Source organism: Pongo pygmaeus, chromosome 14 (assembly GCF_028885625.2).
Source record: "Pongo pygmaeus isolate AG05252 chromosome 14, NHGRI_mPonPyg2-v2.0_pri, whole genome shotgun sequence".
Taxonomy (NCBI): Eukaryota; Metazoa; Chordata; class Mammalia; order Primates; family Hominidae; genus Pongo; species Pongo pygmaeus.
The window spans coordinates 26,834,888-26,853,697 of NC_072387.2; the positions used below are offsets into that span (position 1 = coordinate 26,834,888).

The 18,810-nt window shown below is 36.5% G+C and overlaps 1 protein-coding gene across 3 annotated transcripts in view; it reads right to left on the reverse strand.

Annotated features, from left to right (window-relative positions):
- The window catches only part of XPO4 (exportin 4), a 124,877-nt gene that overhangs the window by 40,770 nt on the left and 65,297 nt on the right, over window positions 1-18,810 (reverse strand). For all 3 annotated transcript variants that reach the window (XM_054447269.2, XM_054447270.2, XM_054447271.2), the window contains 3 exons: window positions 7,472-7,584; window positions 2,553-2,710; window positions 2,128-2,302 (listed from right to left, as the gene is read on the reverse strand). In XM_054447269.2, coding sequence (XP_054303244.1) covers window positions 2,128-2,302; window positions 2,553-2,710; window positions 7,472-7,584 — 446 coding nt within the window. The remainder of the gene's footprint in view (window positions 1-2,127; window positions 2,303-2,552; window positions 2,711-7,471; window positions 7,585-18,810) is intronic.

An 18,810-nucleotide genomic window follows, 5' to 3' on the forward strand; every position in this document is an offset into this window, starting at 1 on the left:
CCAGCCTGGCCAACATGGTGAAACCCCGTCTCTACTAAAAATACAAAAATTAGCCGGGCGTGATGGCGCATGCTTGTAATCCCAGCTACTCGGGAGGCTGACGCAGAAGAATCGCTTGAACCTGTGAGGCAGAGGTTGCAGTGAGCCAAGACCGTGCCACTGCAGTCCAGCCTGGGCGACAGAGTGAGACTCCATCTCAAAAAAAAAAGATCATGTCTTTATATACTTCCATCTCAGGACAACTACATATTATGTACTATTACTACAATTACTGGGTGCTCGAGAAAACAAAAGATGAAATGGTTTCTGTCCCAGAGGTCCAATTTGGTTTGGCTGGATTTGTTCCTATATTTCTGGTATTAGCTGTATACTCCCCTGGTCCTCTACTCCCAGCATACACAAGATACAACGGAAACCGCTTGAGGTTGAGATGACATTTAGGAGCTTTACTCTTAAGAAAGTCACCATGCATGGGCCACCCCGTTAGCCCTCAACTCCACCACACATCCCCAGCCTGGTTTCTACGACTAATGCAAAACTTTAAACAGATCTTTTCCCTCTGTCCTTTTCAACAGGTGACCAATTATTTTAAAAAATAATTTTTAAATATCATAAACAGCTCAATTAAAAATTAATTAAAAGAGTAAAATAAATGAAAATAAATAATACTTTTCTTGAATGAAACCTGTTAGGTTCATCTTCACTAGAGCACGCCTGCTGTGAAACAAGCACAATACACATCTACTTCTCTGCAAATGCATGTAGGCTTTCTATATTCCAACACTCCTACGTCAAATCTTGAAGGAAAAATTGTCAAGATGTCAGTGTCCTCAAAATAAATAAATTCTGCACTTAAAATTTGCAAACCAAGGATGCCATATATCTTCCAGCAATTCTTTAAAACGTTTAGGAACACGCTTAACTCACAAACAGAACTAAAAGGAGCTTAGTTTCTAAATATAGGATTAACATGCTCTTTAATCCACCTGGTTTAGAAGAGAAAATAAACCAAGGGGGAGAAGGAAAGTGCAAGGAATTCATGTTAAATAAAACCTGACTAGTTCAGAATCTGTGATCATTTGAAAGAGGTTTGAGTAAAGCGTAAATACTTAAAATGTTAAATACTTCAAATTACCCTGGATTTTTATGTTTAGAACATAAATTATCCCTCTGAAACATTCAACTGTACATATCATGCCTTTAAACTTCTATTTTTCTGTTACTACATTTTCTCTACCATATAAACACTTGTCTGACCTGGTTCCTTTCCTCATCAAATCACAAAAGTGCCCGATTACATAAACATAATCACTCTCGAGTTCTCTATTCTCTGAGCACCTCTGAAGGGATACGAAAAAACTCACACTTTAATCACACTAAATCACAATTTAATCACTACTTTGTGGAACGAAATCAATTTTTTTCCATGATTAATATAGCTATTCACAATAACTGTTACAAAAGCAGCTGTGTCCTCAAGGGGTTTTAGTAGACGTCTAAATTTAAATATAAAATATGGAAAATACACATTTGGAAATTTGTACCAAAAAACATCTTCAGTATTGTTATCGGTCTTAATTTCAATGTAAATTAAATTCTACCAGGATACACTATTAAAGCATTACCATCCAAAAAATTAGAGAGCACAGTCTAATCAAAATAAGCAAAGTTTCAACGATTTGAACCAAATTATGTTTACATAATTGCCAAGTAAGTCCAAAGTAAAAATTCTAAAAAAAAAAAAAAAATTACACATAATTACACCACACCACAGCAGCATCTTGTAAACAATGTTTTTGCTGTTAGAATAAGCTTTCGACATAATTTTTACGTGAAAAATTGTGTTGAACAAACCACAGCTCATTTCATTCCATCTCTTATATTTGGGTACTAAATTATCTCAAAATTAAATGCTTAAGACCAGTAAATATCGCCAACTAAAGCTATTTTAATCCACAAATTTTTAAAGGTCATGTTTCCCAAATAATTTGCACATCTAAACAAAATGGTCACTTTAACAATAGCCAGCACTCACTTAAAATAATTACTTGTCATGAGAAATGTTCCAAAGGCACCACAAATTTCCTTGTGAAAACTGACACAATTTACTTTAGAATAGTCACTCACCACTTCTTCCAATGCAGCACTTCGCCCAAAAGAACAAGTGAGGTGTGTGAGGCAGTTAACAAAGGAGGAGAAAAGTTCACTTGGAATGGCAGTTAAAACATTTCGTGGGAACACGGTTATCAGGTTGCTGATAATGCTGGAGATCCCCACAGCTTCAGAATCTTCTATTTCAATTCTAAAACCAAGGAATGAGTAGTATTAAGTGGCAGTAAAAGAAAAATTATTAATATAATAACTCATTTCCAAACAAGCAAATATCGTTACTGATTCATTTTAAAAGGTATGTCTGTTTATTAATTTCAAATTACCCATATGACTTTACTTCAAAATATAAGGGGGAAAAATAACTAGTTTCTTTTTTTCTTCTACTGTTAAACACGAAACGTAGGGCTCCTTTTTCAGCTGCAAAGGGCAAGTATACCTACCCATTGATAGTATTCAGTAATCCCTCAATGAAGTGTGCTAGATAATCAACTTGTGATCCTTCATCAGGGAAGATGGGTCCATGAAGAGAAGCTAACTGGGCAAGGCACTGCAGAGAATCTTGTGCCATATCTGAATCTTCTCTGATTTTTCGATGTACCTGTTAGAAAGAATTACTAATCCATAAATATAAATTCTTCCTTTGTAAGGGTCACGTGTCTACCATGCCGAATGAGGTAAGAGAAAAATTCACTGTAGCTGGTTATTCTAGAAAATTAATTCCTGAATTAAACTAAATTGAAAATTGTCCCTCAGTCCACTTTACATTACAGGTCATTATTTTAAACATATCAATTGATTTTTAACTGAGGGCTACCTACATTTTGAAAATTGATCTGTCTCCAGCATGTTATGACAAAGAGAGAAACAGATGCCAGCCAGTCAGACATACTGCTTCTTCTAAAAACAGCAACAACGACAGTCATCTGTATTATGCTAACTATGCCTAGCTACAGCTTCTTGCTAAAGTTAGCAGACAAGTTCAATAAAGAGTATATAGATGCTGCTTTAGTGGAAATAAACAGTTGCGCACTTAGAAAAACAATATACCATTGAATCCCTAGACATTCATGCATTCATTCAACCAAAATATAATAAGCACGTTCTTTTATTATTAATTCTCAGTTTGCTTACAATTTGTTTGAATCTCAGTTTAAACTACATCATTGCTATTAATAACTACTAAAAGATTTTGAATACAAAATGTAAATTATACCTAAATCCATTTAAAGCTAACCTATATTTTATTTCAGTGATACAATACGGACATGAAACACCTGGTATAGTGTTTTGCATGAAGGGAATGCTCTTGAAATACTGCTCCCTAGTTTTATAGTATTAATATTCTCAGCTGTTAAAGGTTTCATTTCTGTAATCTGACATGATAGAGCCCAGGAAAATTTAGTGAAGAAATATGATCATTAATGTTAATCCATCCAACACTTACTGTTGGATGTACCATTTTGTACTTGCTGAAGTACTTAACCACTCTAGCCCTTTTCTTTCCCACACAAAGTTCTCTCTCTATTTTGTAAATGTTGTGTAACATCAAACTCATAGTTTTAGGTTATATTCACTTTGACTAGGCAAATTGTTTCTAAATTACTTCAGGTCAGAACATTTAAGTACTCACTGGTATGCTGGGCCACAACGAACACTTAATAAATCCTTGTTCACTGAGTCCCTTAATCCTTAATCCCTGAACTTCTCAAGGTTCTAGTAACGAAATTTAAAATACTAAATAATCTCTAAACATTACAAAGTTAGTTGATTAACTGACATGCTTAAAATATGCTATACTCTTTGGACTAGAACAAACCGCAGCCCATAAGCCAAATTTGGCCCCCGCCTGTTTTTGCATGGCTGTGAGCTAAGAATGGTTGTGGGGTGTTTTTTTTTTTCCATTTTTGTATGGTTGGGGGGAAACCAATAAAAATAATATTTTGTGACCTGTGGAAATTACACAGAATTCTTTTTTTTTTCCCCCTGAAACAGAGTTTCACTCTTGTTGCCCAGGCTGGAGTGCAATGGTGCAATCTCAGCTCACAGCAACCTCCACCTCCCAGGTTCAAGCAATTCTCCTGCCTCAGTCTCCTGAGTAGCTGGGATTACAGGCACGTGCCACGACGCCTGGCTAATTTTTGTATTTTTAGTAGAGACGGGGTTTCGCCATGTTGGCCAGGCTGGTCTCAAACTCCTGACCTCAGGTGATCCGCCCGCCTCGGCCTCCCAAAGTGCTGGGATTACAGGCATGAGCCACTACGCCAGGCCGACATTCACATTTTAATGACCATCAATAAGCTTTACTGGAACACCGCCATGCTTATTTATGTAACATCTGTGGCTGCTTCTGTACTACAATGGCAGTGTTGAATATGAACATATGACCTGCAAAGCCTAAAGTGTTTACTATCTGGCCCTATATAAAAAATGTCTGCAAATCCTTGGTCTAAAATACAAATATTTTTCAAACTATATTCTAATGTATTTTAAGTTTTATATAGTAAATTCCAAGTACAATAAACAAATTCATATATGCACACTGTCTAGTTCATAAACTTCTGAACACAACTCACTCTTATAAGTTCTTTATCTGAAATCTGATGCCTTAGAATCTAATCAGCATTTAAGCATGATATCCAGGGATATATTCTGTCAACAGATACAATGTAATCTGGGACAATAAGAATCCATCTCACAATCTTGAATGCTCATTATGGTCTCGAAGCGAGCAATCAAAAGAAAGAATACCCTCAATGAAATAGCTAATGAAATAACTAAAAATAAAGTTAAAATAAATAAATGTCTTTCGAGATGGTGTGTGCTGTTCAAGCTTAATTTATGTTACCTGAAATATAAACCACATAAAACTAATAATAAATGCTTAATTTTTATACAATATAAATTCTTGCCTTTCTTCCAACGTCATCATTACAAAAGAGTTCCTCCATATCTGAACATGTATTTCAATATAAACTGTATTATAAACCGGAAAGCTGAATTACCACCTGAATATGGGAAAGGGACAGAGGGATAAGAGAAAGCAAAGCCCAGCAGGACGCCCAGTGAGGTGAATGGCAAGGATATGCATCAAGAAAAGGAAGACAAGGAAGGAGAAGCAAGTAAGGAAGATGACGAATTCTACTGGAACATGTTAAATCTGAGATGTCTGTGGGCCATCCAAATTAAAACATCCAGTAAGCACTTGGATTATAAGGCTCTGAAACTCTGGAGCAGGCTGTGCTGAATATAGATGTAGGAGTCATCTGGGAACCGGTGCCTGAAGTCTACGTGTCGAAGAGAGAGCCACAGGAAAGTGTACAGAGTCAGCAAAGTTGAGAATTAAGATAGGAACGCCAATATTTATGTGATGAGCAAAGAAGGAAGAGACCATAAGCGAAATCAAGAAGACTCTGGTCAAAAAGGTAGGAAGAAAACACAATGAAAGTGGGTTTTTTTTCCAAGACCTTATAGAAGGAAAAAGAATTAAGAAGTTTGTAAACTTCTATAGGGCAGAATGCAACCCAAAGTATTCCAACATATTTAAAGTCTTATGATTAACATATTTAAAGTCTTGTTCTTATGCAACAGTATATTGATGCTTATCCAAATCTAGCACAAGTGATATCCTGTGGAAAAGTGCTTTAAAGCAGGCAATAAATTCATATAACTAAAACTAAATTTAACCAAAGTTAAATAAAAAGATTAGCCATTGTCATTTTTAAAACAAGTAACAAACTTGTTCATAAACTGCTTAAGTGAAAATAGCTACAAACACAAAAATTGTTCAAATAAAGCAAAAAAGGGTTAACTTTCAAATTCAAGTTATTTGCATGTGGTTGTTCACAGCTGACAGGAGCAGCTGTCTGGTTTGTCTAGACAGCTGTTCAGATCTGGTAGAGTTGTTTCCAGTACTGCCAGCAAGTTTTTTACCTTTTCAAAAACTGCTGGAGTGGAATCTACTTTCAGTCAAGTGCATAATACAAAGACTTGGACTTGGATTCGTATCAAAACAATTCTTGTCAGATGAGGCAGGCAACGGAATTTTAAAATTTAGTTACAATTATCTCTTTGATCTTGATAGTGGTTTTAGCCATCATTTCTCTGATTTTAAAAAGAAACCACAAGGTTATTTAATGCTCAGTCTGAATATTTCTATAGAAAGTATCTTTTATATATACCCATGGATAGAAAACCTTGTTCTAGATATTTCAAAATACATACCACATTACTACTTTATTTTAAATGGTTCAATCAGAAAAAGGTAGTTGAAGGGCTCTTCTATATTTTTAAAACAAATGAAAAGAAACTAAAATTAACAATTGGGATTAAGCAAAATAGCTTTTTTACTTTTAATTTATTTTTACCTGGGCTTTTGTCCATGTCATTATATCTAACTAACTTGTATATTCCCCCTATAACTGCAAATTAGCATCCAACACATAAACACACACATATGAATTGTTTTTCCAGCTTTTGACCATTTTATTGGGGATACACATTGGCCAATGTGGGAACATACTGCCTACATCTTGATATTTAGCCAATAATAAAGAGGACTGTCTAAAGTTATACATGAGATAAACTACTATTCCATAATACCAACTTAACCAATGACTCATAAATATAATAAATATAAAACCTACACTCTAGAATAGCAGTTCTCAAACTGTGGCCCAGGGATCCCTGAAGCTTTTTAAAAGCCTGTCAGGTTGTCTGTGAGGAAAAAACTATTTGCATAATAATATGAAAACAGTATCTGCATTTCCCATTCTCACTGTCACACAGGTAAAAAGTGGAATTTCCCCGAGGCCACACGATGTGAGATATTGCAACTAACTGAAGGCAGAAGCAGGTAAGATAATCTGGCTGTCTTCTATTAAGTCTGATATTATAGATTTACAAAAATGCAAAACAATGCTATTCTTCTCATTAAACTTGCTTTGTTTTCAAAAAATATAGTTAATTAAAATGTTACTTATGTTAATATGTAATCGTTTCTCACTGTTACTTTTTAGCACATTATTTTGTAAAGTTTTGTTTGAATTTTTAACAGGATAAATATAACCTATATAAAGAAAAGCTCTTTGGAGTTCTCAATAAATTTTTAAGAGTATAGAGGGGTCCTGAAATTAAAAGTTTGAGAACTTCTGCTGAAGGATATTAAGCCCTTCATAACTATGTGACATTTTTATAAATTAGCAAGAACCTTTTAAAATAATTTCTGTTTAAGCAGCCATACTGATGAGAAGACAAGACTTTAGGGGAGAAAAGCAATCTGTTCTGTTTTACTTAAGAAACACGCCAAGGCATTTCCTCTTTTCTATGGCTCTTGCTACCAGAGATGAAGACTAAAACTTACTGTGAAGAAAAGCTCCATAACTCTGCTGTCCAGAAGAGTCTCCCGCCAGGACTCTGTTGGCTTCAACAGCACATTTTGCGAGGATTCAAACATAGCTATATAATGTCTGCCCAGTTATTTGGTGTCAAGGTCAACAACAATAACATTCTTACTTTGTCTAAAGTATAAGTATATCCTAAATATAACAGGAGCCATCTAGAAAGAATTTGTAATGGTAACAGTTTAAGCCTCTTCACATATGCTACATAATTCATGCATGAAGCTAAGGAATAAAAGGCATTAAGTGCCTGGGGAAAAAAAAGAATGTTACAGGAATGTAAGGTAATGCTTTCATTGTAATTATGTGTCATGCTGCAGGCACACAGAAACTTTGAGAACCAGAGAATTTAATGGTGGCAACAGAAGGAAATACACTTACTGCAAAGCATATGCCAAAATTCATGTAAAAAGAATCAATTTCTGCAAGTTTATCCCATCATTTCCCCCAATATCTTGCAACAATTAACACCACATATACAAAATGTGAGTTTCATAAAGTCTACTAGGAAAAACAGCATTTTTCCAGAAGAAATATATTCACTGGGAAAACAAAAGAACAAAAAGAGTAAACACATATAATATTAAAGAAAAAAAACTCCCACAGGTCACAGTATCTAAATATCAAGACAAAGAAATAATCTATTGACAAAAAACTTTATAGATGCTTATTTAAAATTCCCACCGACTAAAAAGCAATTTATATGGTGTTCAGGCATTCAATTTCAAACATGCTTCAAACAGAATACCATTTTACCATAAATAAAGTAACCATCATATATTTGTAGGTTTTTATGAATACGATTCATTGATACTGCCACAGTAACTGAGGCTTTTAAGAAATGAGAAAACTCGGCCGGTCACAGTGGCTCACGCCTGTAATCTCCACACTTTGGGAGGCCGAGGTAGGCGGATCACCTGAGGTCAGGAGTTCGAGACCAGCCTGGCCAATATGGTGAAACCCGTCTCTACTAAAAATACAAAAATTAGCTGGGCATGGTGGCAGGCACCTGTAATCCCAGCTATTCGGGAGGCTGAGGCGGGAGAGTCGCTTGAAAACACTCTCCCACAGAGGTTGCAGTGAGCCAAGATCACACCATTGCACTCCAGCCTGGGTGGCAGGGAGAGGCTCTGTCTCAAAACAAACAAACAAACAAAAAACAGTGGTTATGCCCCTTCCATTGGTAATCAAATGCCCAGTTAAAATACTTCGACTATGCAACATTCACATCACTCAATGAGAAATCTTAATGATAATCACCCAGAGCTATCGTCTGAAAAAAGTAGATAGAAATTCAAATACTATATTTTGAGTAGTCTAAATCGTTATTTTTACAGAAAAATTATTATTCACAGGGAAAATTAAAGGCTGTAATAATGCTCTGGAAACTTTTTTTTTTTTTTTTAAGATTATTGCTTAACCCCCTTTAAAATAGCTAATACTATTCTGTCTCTGAAGAGCAGGGAGGGGCACTATGAGTTGTTTCAACGAGAAAAGTCGCTACTTGTTTCTGAAAAGTCACCCCCAAAATCTTCTGCAACTCTATTCGACTGATTAACAAAAGTGAAACTCAAATCTGGTTCATTTAAACTTCCCTTCTCTCTTCCTTTATCTGCCCCCTTGTGGAGGTACAGGGAAAGAGGTGAAGGCCAAAAAAGCCAAAAGAAAGAAGCCCAATTTTAAAAAGGGAAAAAATCAACCCGTGAACCCTAAGAGCTATCAATATAGAGTGAGTTCATTTTCTTACCAGGCACTGATCATGGTCTAAGGTCAATGCTGTGTTCTTCACCCAATACTACAATATACTGATTTATCTGACACCTAGGATTTGCTTCAAAATATTCTGGGGATGGCAGAGCACAGATGAAACAAGACTGGCTGTTTAAAGCTGGGTATTCTCTCTACTATTGTGTATCTTTGAAATTTTCCACAATAACGGGATGGCAAAGGCTATAGTATGTGAAATAAATCTTCTGAGTAAGGCAATCAATTCTTTTTGTGTTGTGTGTATGTGTACTTTTTGTTTGTTTGTTTTTAATGAGACAGGGTGTCACTATGTTGCCCAGGGAAGTCTTGAACTCCTGAGCTCAACTGATCCTCCTGGCTCAGCCTCCCAAAGTGCAAGGATTATAGACATGAGCCAGCACACCTGGCCAATTCTTCATACTTCATAAAAATTTAAATATATTTCACTTACTGTTTTCCAGTTTTATTTCTCTTTATTTTCAATATGCCATATCTAACAAACGAAATATAACTAGGAAAATAACGATTTTGTAATATTTCATATGCTTATAAAAGGTGTCATGATTTTATTTTTAAATTATATAGGATACGAGACAGATAAATGGGTTCACATAACCATAATAAAATGGTTGGCCCCAAAGCTGACCATTTACCGTTTTAGTAGCTAGCAGATGTGTGATCCCTCAGAGTAAGAAGGCAAATACTTCAGGTGCTGTAACTGCAAGAGAATGAAAGCCCAAACCTCCCTTCAAGAGCTGCAGACAGTTCAAGTACAGAGGAAGAATACAGGTGGCAGAAGCAAAGGGAATCATATTTATAAATTTTGCTACTTCTGGATATGTGAAAAACTCTATTCCAAGGAAATGAGGAGAGTCTCTCACATTCTAATTATGCCTTCCAGGTATAATGCAGCAAGAGGGGCAACAGTGTGTTTTGGTAAGAGGGAGATGATAACCTAAAGATTCAATGAATCTTACAAAAGTATCAGTAAGAAAATACAGGAAGAAATCTTACAAAAGGAAACTATTAAACCTAAACCAAAATTCTCATATAATTCTCTCCTCTATCTTTTTATAAATTATAAAAAGCATATACTCTATTAATACTTCTGGATATCAATTATTTACATTAAGGGAAAATGGATATGAGTTTTATTTAAAAAGGGCTTTTCCCAGATATAAAATGGAATTCACTGCAATGGCTCATGTAACATCAGATTCAAAATAACCCTGAAATCTGATTTTTTTTAAATCTTGGTTTAGCCTCTCCTAATCATGGTCTGTTTTTCAGCACACTGTCCCCGATGCCCAATTCTATGGCCAATTTTCTTCAAATGTTGGTAACCAGAATATTTTTAAGATTATAATTCCTTACATGTGGCCAAGAGCATGGGAGATTTATGAGTTAGTATGTAATATCTATCAGAAAATACCTTTCCCCATAATTATTACAAAACTCCATGTTACTTTTGTTTTCCAATTCCAAACCTGGAAAGGATTTTTATCTCTGGCATGATGTTTGCCTTCTAACAAGAATGCACACTTGTAATGCTCCATGCAAAGAGGCTACACTTACCTTCCACTGAAAAACTAATCTACAACACTGCAGACTTCACTACCTTCTATCAGCCAGCCTGGCTATACCACTAATAATACCACTATTATATACCTTAATAAAAATGCACATGTACTATATTATACTTTTCACAGCACACAATTACAATCCTGTAACTATAAATCATATCCCACTCTACTAAAAAAAGTTAATTATTCCCAAAAGCATTTAAATAAAAAACATAAAACAAAAAGAACAGTATAATAAATGTTTATATGGAACGGCATTATAATGTTTATACAGAACAAATGTTTAAAGACAATGCTGTTTTGACAGGAAATATGTTTTAGTTATCAGACTGCACCGTGAAACTGCTGAGGTTGCTCCCCCTGAATAAGAGACTATGCCGGCTTTTATATGGGAGGAAGGCTTACTATGCATTGTATGATGTTTAATATTACCTAAAATATTGTTATTATTCATGTACATGCATTACTTTTCAATTTGAAAAACAAAACTAGTGAAGAGCATATCACAATGTGGGCAGAACAACGATACACAAATCTGGACCATATCTTTACATTCAAAATAATATAAAGAATTAAGGTAATTCATTTTTAATCAGGTATTCTCAAATTACTATTTCTATCTGTATGTATAAGAAATAAAAAAATACCATTTCAACCCCAGATAATTCTTAATAATTCTTATAAGAAATCAAAAAAATACCATTTCTACCCCAGATAATTCTTAAATACTTAACTTAAAAAACAAACAGAACCACTACCACCAGAATTCGGAAATCTAGCACTACTATTCTTAAAGCAATATTTTAAAAATAATTTCAAGGTTAAATAAAGCAAGACGTTCATTTAAAAATAATTTTAATAAAACAATAGTTTCCTTTTAAAACTTTCAAAAATTTGGTTTATAGTCACCACTTTAGCATTTTACAATATCTGGACATCACATTGTTTTATCTTTTACAACAAATATGTCACCAACAAAAGAACAGTTTGATAATGAACTGATTATTTACTAAACTGTCTTTTATTACATGCTAGTCAAATTTTATGAGACACACAAGCCACAAAAGATTGGAACTAAATAGCTATTATTTCACCGAAGTTCAAATAAGAGTGTAATTCAAGAATTTTCTTGGCCTATGGCTTTATATATTTTTCTAAAATAAATACTGAATGCATGCAATTTATATTTTTATCAGAATAATTCATTTGTAACCAAACAAAACACAATTCCATCAATAAGAAAGCCAAACAGAGCTGCTTTCAGTCTTTTGCTAACCCTCTATCTTAAAAAAAATCTATCATACACATCTAATCTTACTTTACCTTCCCATGTTCTCACCAAATTAAAGAATCAGGACATTTAGTACAGTGATTTTTTTTTTTTTTTTTTTTTGGTCTCTGTACCAAATACAAGTCCACTCCCTCTTATCAAGGGTTCCGGCAAGGGATCCAATTCTGAAGTGCTAAAACCCAACCAGTCTTCTAAGCTCATCGCCATCATAATCCCTTGGAAAATCAGTTCCAGCTACATATAAATTCAACTGCACCACAGAAGAGTGAAGAATCAACTCTCCATTCCCTGCCCCTCTCCCACAACAATCCTATCTAGCTCTAAAACTCTCCACTTAGGAAAGCTCACCAACTTCTGTGAAACCAAAGGCACACATAAACATGCCACCTGCCCTACTCTGTAACTGCATGGCCAGAGACAAACATATACCAGGCCAAGAGCCAGAAGGACAGCTTAATCGCACCCTGTACTGACTGTCACTGGATAATCCTACTAAATCTTCTGTCTCAAGTTCTCATACAACAAACGGCATTATCATTAAATACGTACATCTTAACATGAAGTGGGGAAAACATCATCTTTGGAAATACACAGGTCCTTAATTATGCAATTAAGTTTATCCACTAACACTTTCAGTAAGGGTATCGTTTTGTGATTGTGAATGACACTCGAAAAAAATAATTAAATGAGGCATACAGTAGCTACACATTATCCTCAAGCAAATATGGACAACCTGAAAATTTCCTTTGCCTATTCTTATAATTACCTTACAATATAGAAAGATCTTGTAGCAACAATGGGCATTTCACATAAGTAATAAATGCTTTACTCCCTTCATCTTTCCATACTATTTTTTACCCTACTTCATCAGTAAAACAAAGTTTCAGGAGCTACAGCAAGCCCATTTTCTTTATTAAATATTTAATCCCTTTCACTATTCAATTTTCTAACAACAAAAACTGCTACTTCTCCTTCTGGCACAGCACAGAACCAATGACCCCAGTCTTATAGACAACACAGTCCAAGCAACCACAATTCCTGTGAAATACAGGAGTGACCTTACCTGAATGTTTTCCCAAGCCTTGCCTCCAAATAGTAAAGGTTGGCTTTACTGGAAATCCAATTTAGGTGAAAGCTTCTGTATCCCATTACTACTCTATAATCCAGTTAGCTTTCTCCAAGAGATTAAGTTTAAAAAAAAAAAGTTTACCAAAACCAAATCAGATCCACAAAAATAGAATACCAATAAAAGACAGTGTAACCAAACTAAAAAAAGAAGTATCACTGAAGCCAACATACCACACATACCTGCCAAACATTCTTGTTACAAAATGATATTGTCATTTATGATTAGCATTGCCAAAACCCTTAAGCATTTATGGACACCAGGTGAACTACTAGCCGAACTATATTTAAAGTGAACAAACATCCGAAAACTGAGCTAATACTTCTGAACGGCCTTCTTTCAATAATTAAATAATAAACATATAATAATAAATATTTGCTGAGCATCTGTGCTAGGGCTCAACAATGCAGTGAGCAAAAGCATGGCCCATGCTTTCATGGAGCTTTGCTCAGTAGGTAAACAGACACTACTGTTGTCCCTCAATATCCGGAGGGGGACTGGTTCCAGGACCTCGCGTGGTTACCAAAATCCACAGATGCTCTGATATAAATCCAGAGTCTCTGATATAAAATGTAACTTATAAATATCCCATATATTTGCATGTAACTTATAAATATCCCATATACTTTAAATCACCTCTAGATTAATTATAATACCCAATACCATGTAAGTGCTATGTACATTGTTGCGCTGTTTCTAAAATTTGTATTTTTTTAATTGTTGTATTGTTATTTTTTATTTATAATATTTTTGATCCTCAGTTGAATCCAAGGATGTGGAACCCACAAACCTGGAGGGCTAACTGTACTTAAATAATCTAAGGAATGAAAAATTACAGCTGAGAAGCGAGCCAAATGGGGAAAAAATCATATACAACATGCATAGGGAGAAAATAGCAAAAGAAAGCCAACCTGGTCTGGGCCGAAGTACAATTAGGAGGTGATCAGGCAAAGAGAGAGGACCCAGGCAGAGAAGCAGTGTGTGCAAGGAACAAGGTAGAAGGAAAGCTGGCCTGTGAGTGCAGCTCTACCAGAAGAGCTATGAGAGGGGGGTGGTGATGAGACCGCCCCGGACCCTAGCGCCCACTATCAAATGGGGATGATGGTATGATGGAGGATCACAGGACCAGGACACTTTCTTTGCACAACAGTGATCCAAAACAGAATGAGAAGCAAGTGAATTTTGTCTCCAGAGTCTCAGAGTAACATGGGGCTACAAAGTGCAGAGGAATTTGCTCTCTGGGCCACAGAGTGATTTTTAACATCTACCAAATCCCGGAAACTGTGGACTTTGCACCACTGGGTCTGGGTAGGTGAATACTTTCATAAATCACCTGCTGCACATAGAAAAGCTACATATAATAATCCTTAACAAATATAATGGTTTGCAGATAATACAATTACGTATATAATTCATTAGCATTAATAAGCAAGTTCAGCAAGATTACAGGATACAAGATCAACATACAAAAATCATTTGTATTTTTCCCTATATAGTGTGAAAATGAAATTTAAAAAACAATTTACAATTGAATAATAAAAAAATACTCACAAGCCTGGGCAACACAGCGAAACTCCACCTCTACAAAAATCAGCCAGGCATCATGATATGTGCCTATAGTCCCAGTTACTCAGGAGGCTGAAGTTGAGAGGATCGCTTGAGCCCAAGAGGTTGAGGCTGTGAAGAGCCATGATTACACCCCTGCACTCCAGCCTGGGCAACAGGGTGAGACCCAGTCTCAAAAAAAAAATGTACTTAGAATAAATTTAATAATCTTTTACTCTGGAAACTATAAAACAGTGTTGAAAAAAAAAAAAAAAAAACCTTTAATAAACAAATCCAGGCCAAGCACAGTGGTTCATGCCTGTCATCCCAGCACTTTTGGATGCCAAAGCAGGAGGATCACTTGAGCCCAGGAGAGTTCAAGGACAGCCTGGGCAACATAGTGGGACCCTGCCCTACAAAAAAATTTAAAAATTCGCCAGGTGTGGTGATGTGTACCTGTGGTTCTAGCTACTTGGGAGGCTGAGGCAGGAGGATCACTTGAACTCAGAAGCCAAGGTTGCAATTGGGAGGCTGAGGCAGGAGGATCACTTGAACTCAGAGGCCAAGGTTGCAGTGAGCCATGATCATGCCACTATATCTCAGCCTGGGTGACAGAGCAAGACCCTATCTCTATAAATAATAATTTTTAAAAATCAGAAAACTTAACTTCGTTTTTTGTTTGTTTCTGTTTTAAGAGACAAGGTCTTCCTCTGTTGCCCAGGCTGGAGTGCAGTGGTGCAATCATAGTTCAAGGTAACTTTGAACTCCTAAGCTCAAGCCATACTCCTGCCTCAGCCTCCCAAAGTGCTGAGATTCAGGTGTTAGCCACCGTGTGCTGCCTCTACTTTCTTTTTAAAGGGTACAATGCCAGGTACAAATAGACAATAGTTGGAGGAAATACTGATTACTCAAAAAAAGAGGACAGAAGAAAATACTTCACAAGGGCTTTACATATATGTGCTTTAAAATTCCATCATTCTCCTTGCAATTCTATCAGTTTAAAAAAATAATAATAAAATAAAATTCCCTCATGCTGACTTCTACCACTGTGTTCCTCCATTCTGGAAGAAACCTAGACAAAGCTGGTCAAATCAGCACTTAATAGCTAAGAAGTATGGATCATCAAGGCAGGCAGTTCACACTACCACAGGGCTGCCTACCTCAACCACGCCCTGGGCTGTCTCAACATCTATGTCATTGGCCTAACACCACAATACCACATTTTCTTTCTGAAATCCTGACTTCTCCCCTCAAGCAATAAACAGGTTCATCTAAGCTTAAAGTATAAAACAACATTCCCTTGGCACAAACCCCCATTCCCTTGAGCTGTCAGTTGACGCTCTTCGAAATATCTATACAGTTCAGTTGACCCTTGGATAACACAGGTTTGAACTGCACAGGTCCACTTATACTTTCACTAGAAGTTACACCAAGTGTGCCTTCCTTTCCTTACCTCCCCTTCACCTCCTCCACTTCTGCCTCTGCTATCACTGAGACAGCAAGATCAACCCCTCCTCTTCCTCCTCCTCCTGAGCCTACTCAACTAGAAGACGAAGACGAAGACCTTTATGATTGATCCACTTATACTTAATGAACACTAAATATCATTTATCTTCCTTATGATTGTCTTAACAACATTTTCTTTTCTCTAACTTACTTTAAGAATATATTATAGTATATATAAAATATAAAATAAGTACCAACTGACTGTTTATCAGTAAGTCTTCCAGGCAACATTAAGCTATTAGTAAAACGTTCTGGGGAGTAAAAAGTTATACTGGAATTTTTGGCTGCATGGGGGTTGGTGTCTCTAACCCCCACATTGTTCAAGGGTCAACTGTACTTCACTCTATACTTCATCAATTACTAATCACTACCTGATCACTGAGATATGGCTTTTGCCCCTGTCACTCACATAAACAGACTTCCATATGACCAACTATGTTCTAACTGATATTCGGTGTAGATGAAAAACAATCTACATCTTACCTATCGGTAACAGACGATGTTGACTACTGATTCCTTGAAACATCATCTATCTTTGCTTTCCAAACACTCCTTGCCTTGTTCTCCCATCCACTTGTCTTAATTGGCTTTCTTATTTTCTTTTGCTTCTTCCTGCTTTTTCACTACTGATGCACCTAAAGGTCCTGACATGGATCCTCTGCTTCTCCTTGGACCACCTCTCCTATTTCCTTAACTTCAATGGCCCCACTCTCCCACAACTTTATCTCCACCCCCTAATCTCCCTCTATAATTCTACTAATGGTGCAGTTGACCTGTGTGAAGTGGGTTTCTAAACCGTGGCATGATGGGTATTTTTAAAGGCTTCATTGAGACATAATTCACACACTACGCAATTTACTCACTGAGTGTACAGCTCAATGGTTTTAGCATATTCACAGATGTGTGCAACCACGACCATGATCTAATCTTACAACATTTCCATTGTACCAGAAAGACCCCATATGCTTTAGCAGTCACTTCCTACTTTCTTCCAATCACTCCAGTTCTAGGTAACCACTAACCTTTCTGTCTCTATAGATTTGCCCATCCTGGACATTTCATAAATATGTTATCATATAATTTGTGGTCTTTTGTGAATGGCTTTTTTCACCCAGTATGTTTTCAAAGTTTACACACGTTGTAGCATGTATCAGTAATTCATGCCTTTTTATGACAAGTAATATTCCCATTATATGGGTATACCACATTTTATTTATCCATTCATCAGTTGATGGACATTTGGGTTGTTTCTACTCATACAGTATTATGAATAGCCTATTCATATAGTACTGCTCTGAACATTCATGTACAAGTTTTTGTGTGGATGACTATCGATACTTTGGGCCCAATAATTGCTTGTGTGGGGCTGTCCCGTGCTTTGTATGATGTTTAGGATGTTTAGCAGCATCCCTAGCCTCAACCCAATAGATGGCAGTAGCATTTCTCGAGTTGTGACAATCAAAATTGTCTCAAGACGCCACCAAATGTCCCAAGTATACAAAATTGTTCCTAGTTGAGAATCAATATTAAAGAGTTATGATTTGTTTACTTTCTTCTCCTTTTTTTTTCTTTTTTAGAGACAGAGTCTCACTCTATCCCTCAGGCTAGAGCTAGAGTGCAATGGCGTAATCTCAGCTCACTGCGACCTCTGACTTCCGGGCTCAAGCAATTCTCCTGCCTCAGCCTCCCAAATAATTGGGTCTACAGGTGTGTGCCACTATGCCTGGCTAATTTTTTGTAAGAGATGGGGTGTATTAGTCCATTCTCAGGCTGTTGATAAACACATACCCGAGACTGAGCAATTTATAAAAGAAAGAGATTTAATTGGACTTACAGTTCCACGTGGCTGGGGACACATGGAACAATCATGGCAGAAGGCAAGGAAGAGCAAGTCCCGTCTTACATGGATGGCAGCAGGCAAAGAGAGAATGAGGAAGATGCAAAAGTGGAAACCCCTGATAAAACCATCAGATCTTGTGAGACTTATTCACTACCACGAGAACAGTATGGAGGAAACTGCCCCCATGACTCAATTATCTCCCACCGGCTCCCTCCCACAACACACGGGAATTATGGGAGTACAATTCAAAATGAGATTTAGGTGGGGACACAGAGTCAAACCCACATCATGAGGTTTTGCCACGTTGCCCAGGCTAGTCTCAAACTCCTAAGCTCAAGCCATCCACGTGCCTTGGCCTCCCAAAGTACTGGGATTACAAGCGTGAGCCACTGCGCCCAGCCAAGTTATGATTTCATTAGTGAAACTTCGTATGAGCGTAAATCTTGACCTAAGAACACTGTAATACAAGCTATTAACTATGATAGCATTAATGCCCTTAAATATTAATATCTAAATATTTACTCTGCATTATTTTGTCAGTATCTCTCTATGCACATCCTACATAGATCCTATGCCACTGCTCAGTCAGCTTCAGCAGGTTTTCCCAATATTTTACAGTCACAATTAATACAGTACTTTCTATAAGAAATTACATTTTGGGGCCG